This window comes from Cricetulus griseus, chromosome 3 (assembly GCF_003668045.3).
Source record: "Cricetulus griseus strain 17A/GY chromosome 3, alternate assembly CriGri-PICRH-1.0, whole genome shotgun sequence".
NCBI classification, from domain to species: domain Eukaryota; kingdom Metazoa; phylum Chordata; class Mammalia; order Rodentia; family Cricetidae; genus Cricetulus; species Cricetulus griseus.
The window spans coordinates 59016425-59028258 of record NC_048596.1 but is presented as its reverse complement, the minus strand read 5'-3'; the positions used below and the strand labels follow the sequence as shown (position 1 = coordinate 59028258).

Here is an 11834-nt window from a genome sequence, read left to right as displayed (position 1 = left end):
ACAAAGAGCTTTTTATTGAATTGGGATTTAATTTGATTTTAACAAGCAAGGATGGGAACCTGCCTCACTGCCCCAGGAAGGAAGCCCTATAGGGCAGAGCTGGCAGTCAGAGAAGCAGAAAGAGTAAGTCTGGGTGAGGGCAGGGGCTTGTTCCCCCTGACATTTTTTTTTTTTTTTGTAGATCACAGGGATGTGGTTATGTCCATAAGAAGAGTTGAAGAGGTAGACTGGAGCAGAAGTAGAGACTAGCATACAGCAGGGATATCGCCATGGGTTGGAATGTGTACTTCCTCCAGGGGAATGAAAGCTTTCCTCCAGCAGGCTTGTGCTGCTGCAAAGGAGAATGTCAGAGGACCACAGGATTATGAAGTGGTCAGGGAACAATGAAGCCAGAAGTGTCCCTAGTTGTGGTTGTGGGAAATGAAGCCCGTGACCAGTGCATCAGATCTTGCACTGACAACACACAGGGACACAGCAGCAGGGCTTGCAGCAGCTAGATTGACAGCAGGAAGATCCACAGCCTGAAGAGCAGCAGGGCTTGCAGCAGCTGGACTGACAGCAGCAGGGCTTACAGCAGCTGGACTGACAGCAAGGTGACCCACAGCCTGAAGAGCAGCAGGGCTTGCAGCAGCTAGACTGGGAACAGCAGGGTTTGCAGCCCCCACAGGAACCACAGCCCCCACAGGAACCACAGCCCCCACAGGAACAACAGCCCCCACAGGAACCACAGCCTCCCTTGCATCCCCCGCAGGAACCACAGCCTCCCTTGCACCCCACAGGAACCACCAGCCTCCCTTCAGCCTCCCCTTGCAGCCTACAGCCTCCCTTGCAGCCCCACAGGAACCACAGCCTCCCTTGCAGCCCCCACAGGAACTACAGCCTCCCTTGCAGCCCCCACAGGAACTACCCTCCTTGCAGAACCACAGCCTCCTTGCAGCCCACAGGAGCCACAGCCCCCACAGGACCACAGCCTCCCTTGCAGCCCCCACAGGAGCCACAGCCTCCCTTGCAGCCCCCACAGGAGCACAGCCCCCACAGGAACTACAGCCTCCCTTGCAGCCCCCACAGGAGCCACAGCCCCACAGGAGCCCCTTGCAGCCCCCACAGGAGCCACAGCCTCCCTTGCAGCCCCACAGGAGCCACAGCCCCCACAGGAACACAGCCTCCCTTGCAGCCCCCACAGGAGCCACAGCCTCCCTTGCAGCCCCCACAGGAGCCACAGCCCCCACAGGAGCCACAGCCTCCCTTGCAGCCCCCGCAGGAACCACAGCCTCCCTTGCAGCCCCCACAGCTGGAGCAGGAACAGGCAGGCACACAGCAGCACACAGGCTTGCAGCAGCACACAGGCTTGCAGCAGCTGGAGCCACAGCCCCCACAGCTGGAGCCACAGCCTCCGGAACAGCCACAGCAGCTCATGGTTCTGGTGTTGGGTTGAGGATGGAGTAGGTCAGAGGAGCAGGTGTAGAGAGAAGTGTGCAGGTGTGGAGTCCCCTGAGTCAGGGGTCTTTATATCCCTGTCCAGGGTCAGGTGTGAGGCTGCACATGGTCACTTCCCTGTTGTTGTTTGTGTCCTTTCCTGGCTATGGCTGTTTCCTCTTCCTCCTGGCTGCTCATTCCTCACCTACTCTGTGACTGTCTTGTGTTGACTGGGTCTCAGGTGCTGGTCTGTCACATGTGCCACCAATGACCTGTATCCTCCTTAGATACTGCTCTGTAGCTTCTTCAGGGACTCCTTGTAGAGGGTGCCATTGGTTGGAACTTGGCCACTGTTCTCGTCTTCGCAGAGCTCTGTCTGTCCTCACTGTGAAGATCCTGCCTGTCTATGGATGGTGGAGAACCTCTGAGCCAGACTCCATGAATCCATAATGAAATTTAGAAGGCAGATGATGATACCTGTGTCTCTGCCTTGGTCAGGGAAGACTGAGAGCTGCTACAGACCTTCCCACACAATAGTTTTGGCACTATCCTAGGCACACCTTGGTGCTGCAGAGCTCATGGTCATGTCCAGGGGCAGTTTAGGGTGTGTTCCATGTCAGCTCAGCATGTTGGAGGAAAGAGATCAGTGAGCAAACTGTAAGCTGGCTGGTACTGTTTAGAAGAATAACTCCTCAACAGGAATAATTAATCCAAACTAGAAGGAACTGGGTGACTGAACATCAAAGGTGACACTCCTGACACATCCACCCTAGTGAGGTCAGGTAAACCCAAACCTTCTCACTTCTTTAGCACCAACATTGTTGTCTGTGGCTCTGCTCCTAAATCTGAGGCTGTTTGGGGCCTAAGCCTTCAAGGCCCACTGCAGTCCTGAACACCAGGTGTGTGTGTGTGTGTGTGTGTGTGTGTGTGTGTGTGTGTGTGTACGTGTACGTGTAAATGCACTTGGTGAGGTTGACTGTAGGGGAAGCTGTAGCCACGCCTACTTAGGGGCTGGCTACAGGTGTGCCTGACCACGCCCTTGAAAGCGTGGTCAGGGTGATGTGAAGCGATACTTGCATGGGACTGCGTTCTCTCTTTCGGTTTCACTTTTGTACTTGCTGGACAGACTGCTGCCATGCCGGCTGGCTAGGTCGCTCCGTAAGTAAGGCTTTTCCCTATTAAATACCCTTATGTTTCTACCTGACTTCATATTGGTATTTTCCCACTATAGTTGACCAGGAAACAGTCTTTGAAAAGGTGATTCTATGAGTCTGATTAGATATTCCACAAGGAGGCAACAACAGGCCAGGAGGCTGGAGCAGGGAAAGGCTTAGGAGCATGGGTACCGCCTACCCTCAGTTCCCTGACATCCACCCTCTCAGGCTGTGGGAAAGGAAGAAGGCAATGCTGGAAGCTGCTCCTTGGATGAACCTTTTGGAAGGTTCCAAGCTGGAAGAATGCTTTTTTTGCCCTCTGGTTTATCATATTAACTCTGTCTCCAGGAGGAAACTGGGAGAAGAGCTAGAGAACCACTGTTACAGAAAATGAAATAAAATAAAAAAGAAAAAAAGAAAGAAAAAGGAAAGGAAGGGGTGGCTGATACGTGGAATCCCAGAAACTGAGGAGAGCCTGGGCATATCCACCATTCATAGTCACCACTGGAAACTTTTGACCTGCCTGAACTTTTGAGTCTCCATGGACACTGTCAGTACAGGAGTTCTAGAACTTTCCATCATGTGCTAGTCCCTGGGTACAGCTGTGGACTCCAGCAATCTGTATCTGAGGGTTTTGAAGACCTGTTTCCTGGCATGTGTGGGCCTGGTATTTTAGCAGTCTAGAATAGTGCAGTTACCTGTGTCACAGAGGGTGGAGGGACTCATCCAAAAGTCTCAGGGTTAAAGTTTCTGGTAACCTGGGGTTTTGTGTGGTTCACCACCAGGGGGTGCTGTGTCACGTGTTACTTTGAGTAAGCAGTCTGCTTAAGGAGAATCTGGTCTCCAGATTAGCCACTTTCTTTTTGAAATTTGTGTTTCTGGGATTTTGGAAGCTAATTCTCAGCTCAGAAAGGTGTGCCTATGGCATGCTTAATAATTAGAGTAATAAAAGAAATCACAAAAAAAAATTAGGGATTGGAAGAGATTGACAGTGGGAATACCAGCAAATATAGAAAACGATATTATTTTATTGGATGGTCCAAATTCCACCCCATCATAATGTTCTCCTACTGTATTTTTTGACCACTTGATCACAGATTCAAGTGACACATCTGAAGCTATCTATTTTATATTGAGAGAAACAGTGTCATTTTACTTTCTCCGTTATCATAATTGGATGGATTTTTAAAATGGTGGTCTCAAAATTTTGTTTTGGCTTTTTGTATTGCCATTTAAAATTCTAGTTTTGGGGCTGGAGAGTTGGCTTAGGGCTTAAGAATACTGATTGCTGATCAAGAGGACCTGGATTCAGTTCCCAGACCCCACGGCTGGTGGTTCACAACTGCCTGTAACTCAAGTTCCAGGGGATCTGATGTCCTCTTCTGATCTCCTTGGACCTGGGCATGCATGTGGTGCACATAAAGACAAATGTGTGGGCATGTGTGTGCACAGGTAAAAATAAATTAAAAATGTAAAAAAAAATCTAATTGGAGAGGCTCAGGAGCATGAGTGAATTCCAGACATTGGGCATTGAGGTATTTACACTGTTGGGTTTGGTTTTGCTTGGTTCATATTGTGACGGTGCCCTGGTTCTTCTCTCTTGAAGTGAGGAAAATATTTAATTTGTTTTTTATTTTACAAGAGCCCACAATTGAGAGACTTTGAATTTTAAATGACTTTGGATTTTAAAAGAGACTGGCTATTTTAAAGATACTGAGTGTTTTTTAAAAAACTGTGGGACTTTTAAAATTTGGAATGTTTAAAGGGTAATGTTGATGATAATGTATGATCTTGGGGAAGAACAAGAATGGAAAGTTTATAGCTCAACAGTAATGTGTTTGTGGGCCAAGTTGACAAGGGATCAGTTGTGCTGGCTATTTTTATGTCAACTTAACACAAACTAGAGTTATGTGAAAGGAAGGAACTTCAAATGAGAAATGCCTCCATAAGATCTGGATGTAGGGCAATTTTTAAATTAGTGATCGATGGCGGAAGGCCCAGCCTATTGTGGGTGGTTCTGTGCCTGGGCTGGTGGTCCAGGGTTCTTTAAGAAAGCAGACTGAGTCGAGCGTTGGTGGTGTATGCCTTTAATCCCAGCACTCAGGAGGTAGAGGCAGGCAAATCTCTGTGAGTTTGGGGCCAGCCTGGTCTCCAGAGCGAGACCCTGTCTCAAAAAACAAAACAAAACAGCAACAATAAAAAAGAAAGCAGACTGGGAAAATCATGGGGTGCAAGCCAGTAAGCAGCACTCCTCCGTGGCCTCTGCATCAACTCCTGTATCCAGCATCCTGCCCTGTTTGAGTTCTTGCCCTGACTTTCTTCAATGGTAAGTCAAATAAACCCTTTCCTCCCCAACTTGCTTTTGGTCATGGTGTTTCATCACAGCAGTAGAAACCCAACCTCCAAACTGTCTGTTCTTGCTTCTCCCGGTGTAGCAGTAAAGAAGTTTTATTAGTCATTGTCTTAAATGACTAATTAGATTACTAGTCACCTTGAATTTAATCCCGGCTCTGCTACCTCCTGAGTTGGGGACATGGAGTCAGGTCTTGTCCTCTCTGAGTCTTAGTTTCTCCATGTGCAAAATTAACACCACTGAGCAACAGCTCAAAAGTACTCGAGAAACACTGGCACCTGGTATGGTTGTGGCACCTTTAACCCCAGCAGCACTTGGGAGGCTGAGGTAGGTGGATCTCTGAGTTCCAGGCCAGTCTGGTCTACATAGTTTCAGGGCTACATAGTGAGACCCTGTCTAAAACAGAAAAGGGAAACTGGCTGTTCTGCTCATCTGTTTATCCATCTGTCTATCTGCTTATCTTCCTGTCTGTCAATCTATCCAGAATCTATCTATCCATCTGTCCATCCGTTACCTGCCTGTCATTATATCCATTTATCTACTGTCTCAGTTACTTTACAGTTGCTGTCATACAACATCACAACCAAAGCAGCTTATAGAAAAAGGCATTTAATTGGTAGCTCCCTTATGGTTTCAGAGGGTGAGTCTCTGACCATCATGCCAGAGAGCATGACGGCAGGCAGGTATGGCACTAGGGCTTTAGCTGACAGCTCACATCTGACCTGCAGGCATGAGGCAGAGAGAAAGAGAGACACTGGGCCTGAAGTGGACTTTTGAAACCTCAAAGCCCATCCCCAGTGAAACATCTTCCCTAACAAGGCCACACCTCTGAATCCTAACAGTTCTATCAACTGGAGACCAAGCATTCACATATATGAGCTTATAGTAGCCATTCTCACTGAAATCACACACTATACCTGATCACTACAACTGGTTACCAAGGTGACCACACTCCAATTGACTAATGCAGTGAACACAACAGCTGACCACTGCTGTTCATCACAACAGCCAGCACAGTTGGCCATCATAGCTGACCATCGAAATGATCACCACAGCTGACCATTACAATGAACACTAAAACTGCCCGCCATGGTGACCACTATGACTGATCACCTTAACGGCCAGCACAGTAACTGCTATGGCTGACTTTCACAGTGAAAAACACTATAACTAACCACCACAATGACCACTATGACTTACTGTCAAAGTGAACATTACAACTGACACCATACACCACAGTGATCACTACACTGATGATCAAAGTGAACACTACAACAAATACCACACCTGACCTCCGTAGATGACTATCTGCCTCCCAGGGCACAGCCCCACTGCCCTCTCTCATGGCCCCATGTTTTCCAGGAAAGACAAGTCAATTCTCATACAACGTTAGGGGAAGGCACCGAGACTCCAGAGACACAGCATTGCTGATGACTCTGGTCCAGCAGCTATGAGTGGTGTGACCCAGTCTCCAATGTAGGCTAACTAGGAAGGGCACCTGCATTTGCCATCCTCTCTGCCAGGAATTCACTGTCCTCAAGTTTCCTTCACAACCTCTTGAGCAGCTAATTCACCAGGGGAGCTGACAAAGGCAGACTGACAATAAGGACATTATCACACAGGTGAGACCTGCCTGCTATGACATGGTGAGAAAACCATCAGGTGCTGGGGAGAGGTCATCTGAGGAGAGGACATCTGATCTAGCAGGAAGGGGCCTAATAGGACAGCAAGTGTAAAGGTCCTGTGCCAGCACATGTAAGGGGCTGCAAGGAGACTGAGCAGCTGACTCGGAGCCAAAGGAGAAGGAGGGGGTGGTGGGTTTAGGAGATGGGATGATACTCCAGCAGGCAGTGCTGAGATCAGGAGTGTGCCCAGTGTAGGATAGGATATAGGCAAAATGGAAGCAGGCATATGCTAATTTGACTCTCAGTGCCACAACTTGCTGAAGAATGGCTGGGCCCTCCCTCATCCATCACTAATTAAGAAAATGCTGGATCTTTTCTTTTTCTTTCTTTTTTTTTAGAACAACTCAGCAAAATAAAATTCTTGTTTATTGTTGGACGTTGTTTCACACATACATCAACAGGCCAAAAAATAAAAAATAAAACAGCAACTTCATAGACAAAAAAAAAAAAAGGAAGGAAAAAAAGAAACCTTTTATCTTTGGCCTTTTTAACCATCTCATACAAACCAACTACTTATAATACAGCTAGGTACATACACAAAAAAAGTTACTGGAATGCTCGGAATAAGATTTTTTTTTTTTTTTGGTTGTTGTTTTTGTTTTTTTTACAAGGTTTTTTTTTTTTTCTCCTTTGAGATTATAATGAACATGGTCACACCACAAGTAAGGTCAGAAGTAGGACAGAAAACGCTCTGAAGGCTGGTTTGGTCACCCGTTATCATTAAAAATGGCTGACCCCCTAACAATATGTACAAAAATATAAAATGTAAATAAAAAATACAAACCAATTTTCCTTTTAAAGTATTTTTAAGAAAAAAAGCAGGGCCTTGGAAGTTTTGGTTCTTTTTCTCTCCCCTGTTGCAAATTCATGGTGTGGTTTTGGTGGGGTGGTGGAGAGCGCATGTCATCTGTGGGTGGCACTGCCCGCTAAGGGCAGGGCCTGCTCCTCTACTCCAAGGCGACCACGTTTAAATTCTGAGACGGGAAGTGGAGGGTGAATAGGTCACGGTGGCCTTAAGTTTAGCTTTTCCTTTCTGCTGTCCAGTTATCCTCACCGGTCTTCTGCTTCTTGGTGTCAACATCATCATCCTCATCATCTTCAGCTACCCGCTTGCCCGTAGGAGCCTCAGCTTCCTCATCTTCATCTCCATCTTCTTCCTCACCGTCGCCTTCTTCCTCCTCCTCCTCTTCCTCCCCACCTTCTTCCTCTTCTTCATCTACCTCATTGTCAGCCTCCTGCTCCCCATTTTCCTCATTAGCATTCCCATTGGCAGGTGCGTCTCTTCCGTTCTCTGCCTCCTCCACAACTTCCTTCTTCTCCTTTAAGTCCTTGGTGGTGATCTCGGAGCTGGTGTCCACGGCCGCGTCTGACATGGTGGGGCACGCCGGTGATGCGCTGCAGCAAGGGAGGCGAGAAATCGAGCTCGAGGACTCTGGCGAGAGAGGGATTCCGCTGCAGAAGAGGAGGAGGAGGAGGAGGCGGCAGGCAGGCGGCGAAGGCAGCTGCAGCTAGTGCGGAGCAGGACCCGGGAACAATGCAAAGATGGCTTTTCAGAGCAGCCAGTGAGGGCTGTATCTTTTCTTTTAAAGATTTTATTTATTTTGTATACAACATTCTGCTTCCATGCACATCTGAACTCAGGACCTCTGGAAGAGCAGCCAGTGCTCTTAACCTCTGAGCCATCTCTGCAGCCCCAAGAAAATGCTGGATCTTATGGAGGTATTTTCTCAATTCAACTTTCCCCCTTTGCAATGACTCTAGCATGTAAGAAGTTGACATAAACTAGACAGGACACCTGATATTCTGTCCACTTTGGTATCATTGGATCCAGTTTCTGAAGGGTTATGAACTTTGAGAAGAGTCACTGTCGTCTTCCGTTTTGTGCCTCTGTTGATATTTGTGCATCTTTGGGAATGGATACTTTTTTCCACTTAAATTTATTTTATTGTATTATTTGTTTTAAAGAGGATGGATGGTTTGAGTGCATATATGTATGTGCACCATGGTATATCTGGTGCCTGAGGACAGAAGAGGCCTTTGACTCCCCTGAGACTTGAGTTAGAAACAGTTGTGGACCTCACGAGGGTGCTGAGAATTGAACCCATGTCTCCTGGAAGAGCAGCCGATGCTCTTAACCACCAAGTCATCTCTCTAGTCTCTCTTCCATTTTTAAACAAGGATGCTCTTAGCAAGCAGCATTCTCTTGAGGGCCCAATTCCAAGGACTATTCAGGAGAGAAAACAAGCTACAGCCACACCATCAAATCAAACCATATGTATGAATACAATAAAACGCAGTTAACAGAGTCAGGCGGTGGTGGCACATGCCTTTGACCCTAGCACTTAGGAGGCAGAGGCAGGTGGATCCCTGTAAGTTCAAGACCAACCTGGTCTACAGAGTTAGTGCCAGGACAGCCAAGGCTACTCAGAGAACCCTGTCTCTAAATAAATAAATACATAAATAAATAAAATAGAAAAACCTCCAAAAATGCAGTTAACAGACACATATAGAATACACTGAGAGATATAAATTTAATAAAGGTAAAATAATAATAAAATACTTAAATTGGATAAAAGGGAAATATGGGAAATGGAATAAGAAAAAAAAGCCAGATTTTTTAATTCTTTAATTACTACTCATATTTACATATCCACCCCCCCTTTCCTTGCCCTCCCATCCTCCCATGTTCCCCACCAACCCCCCCAACCCATCCCCCAACTCCTCCCCAGGGATAGTGAGGCCCTCCACAGGGGACCTTCAAAGTCCATCTTAACATTCGGGGGAGGGCCTAGGCCCTCCTTGCTGTATCTGGGCTGCAATAGTATCCCCCCATAGGGAATGGGCTCCTATAGTCCATTTGTGCTCTACGGATAAACTATGGGACCTCTAACAGTGGAGCCAGTGTTTATCCGTAGAACAGCCAGATTTTTAAAAAGGAAAACATATTAGAAAGAGCAAGAGACAAGAAAGAGATGAAAAAAGTAAAAAGACTAAAAATAAGAAAATTTGGGATCAGTGTGGAGTAAGAAAGAGAAAGAAGTTAGTAACATTTGGATCAGCAAGGCCTCTTTCCTGTTCTTTTGTTCTCACTAGTTGGTGCTATATTTGTGCTGAGGGCTGTTGGGCTGGTCGAGGGGTCAGTGGTACATGGTGGAGGCACAGCTCCATACTGTCACCCTGTTCAGCCCAAGCTGAGTTCATTTAATCCTTTAGGGAACTTGGCTCAGGCAAACCAGGATTTTGTTTTTTTTTTTTTTAATTTCAAAGCAGAAAAGATTTTAGGACTAGCCAGTATGAATAAGACTCAGGCTTTTATTACAAGTACAAAGAAAAGCACTTAAGGAAAGAATCATACCCACAGGCCAGGGGGGCAGCTCAGAGGGCAAAGCACTTGCTGTGCAAGGATGGGAATCTAAGTTTGATTCTCCAGACCCACATAAAACCAGATATGGTAGCGAGCATCTGTGTGTAATCCAAGTCGTTCCTATGGCAAGAAGTGAGGTGGAAACATGAGAGTCCCCAGAACCTTCTGGACCATCTAGCCTGGCACACACAAACAGGAGACCCTGTGTTGAATAAGGTGGATGATAAGGACCAACACACACCTGCTATGGTACATGTACCTGCAATCACACACAAACATGTACACATAAAGATTTAAAACACACGCGCGCATACACACACACACACACACACACACACACACACACACACACACACACACACACACACACGAAAATGTTAGTGTAGGCTTCTCAAAACAGAGTCATGATTTAGTAAAAGACATTTTAAACAGATTTTAAGATGAGAGTTAAGATTTATTTATTTATTTGTTTGTTCGTTCATTCATTCATGAGAGTGCTTTAGTCTGGCAGATAAGCACAGGCTAGGTACAGGGATGACAGGAGGGGTAGCAGTTGTGTGAGGGTACCAGTGATTAGCCTGGGTACCAGTGTTGGCTCAGTTACATTCTATGCTGTGTGTGGAGGTGGAGAGGGGCATTTTGCCAAAGCAAATGAGTCATGGGATTTGAGAATGGAGTGACAGGCAAGAGGAGGTCTTCAGAATCTGGGATCCATAGTCATGTCCTGCAGTGTAGCCTTCCTTTCTCAGAGGAATTAGTTTAGAAATAGAAGGTGAGGCTTTGTCATGGAGCATTGGGTGCTTGCACATGTGCTAGAGTCTCTTTGAGTCTGTGGTCAGCCACTCAGATCTTGCACTGGCAGCACACAGGACCACAACAACTGGACTCACAGCAGCAGGGCTTGCAGCAGCTGGACTGACAGCAACAGGGCTTACAGCAGCTGGACTGACAGCAGCAGGGCTTACAGCAGCTGGACTGACAGCAGCAGGGCTTACAGCAGCTGGACTGGCAGCAGCAGGGCTTGCAGCAGCTGGATTGGCAGCAGCAGGGCTTGCAGCAGCTGGATTGGCAGCAGCAGGGCTTACAGCAGCTGGACTGACAGCAGCAACAGGGCTTGCAGCAGCTAGACTCACAGCAGCAACAGGGCTTGCAGCAGCTGGACTGGCAGCAGCAGGGCTTGCAGCAGCTGGATTGGCAGCCCCCACAGGAGCCACAGCCTCCCTTGCAGCCCCCACAGGAGCCACAGCCTCCCTTGCAGCCCCCAGGAGCCTCCCTTGCAGCCCCCACAGGAGCCACAGCCTCCCTTGCAGCCCCCACAGGAGCCACAGCCTCCCTTGCAGCCCCCACAGGAGCCACAGCCTCCCTTGCAGCCCCCACAGGAACCACAGCCTCCCTTGCAGCCCCCACAGCTGGAGCAGGAACAGGCAGGCACACAGCAGCACACAGGCTTGCAGCAGCACACAGGTTTGCAGCAGCTGGAGCCACAGCCCCCACAGCTGGAGCCACAGCCTCCGGAACAGCCACAGCAGCTCATGGTTCTGGTGTTGGGTTGAGGATGGAGTAAGTCAGAGTAGGTCTGGTGGAGAGGGAGGTGTGTTAGGTATGGAACTTCCTGAGTCTGGGGCTTTTATATATCTGCCTAGGGTCAAGTGTGAGGCTGTACAGTATCACTTCCTGGTTTTTATTTGTGTCCTTTCGCTGAAGCTGGTGTTTGTTTGTTTCTAGAGCCATGAGACCCTGTTAGTCCCAATCCAGCACACACTGCCCTAGGTTTCTAAATTTAGCTCCTTCCCCATATTGCGTTTTCCTGTCTTAGGTGGTGGTGGTGGGTGTTGAATGTGTTACTTGTTGGTTTTAAAGCT

General features: G+C 47.7%; 1 protein-coding gene and 1 pseudogene across 1 annotated transcript; both read right to left on the bottom strand.

The window, feature by feature from the left end:
* Positions 1 to 441: 441 nt before the first annotated feature.
* On the bottom strand, positions 442 to 11506 carry LOC113834967 (annotated as a pseudogene).
* Positions 7201 to 8046, bottom strand: LOC103159629 (prothymosin alpha). The gene has a single exon (XM_027408900.2). It carries the CDS (start codon positions 7979 to 7981, stop codon positions 7628 to 7630), a length of 354 nt encoding a protein of 117 aa, XP_027264701.1. The 5' UTR covers positions 7982 to 8046; the 3' UTR covers positions 7201 to 7627.
* Positions 11507 to 11834: the final 328 nt, after the last annotated feature.

What these genes read in the sequence shown, in the direction of transcription:
- LOC103159629 (XM_027408900.2), bottom strand. Translation starts at nt 7,981, where the DNA reads ATGTCAGACGCGGCCGTGGACACCAGCTCCGAGATCACCACCAAGGAC.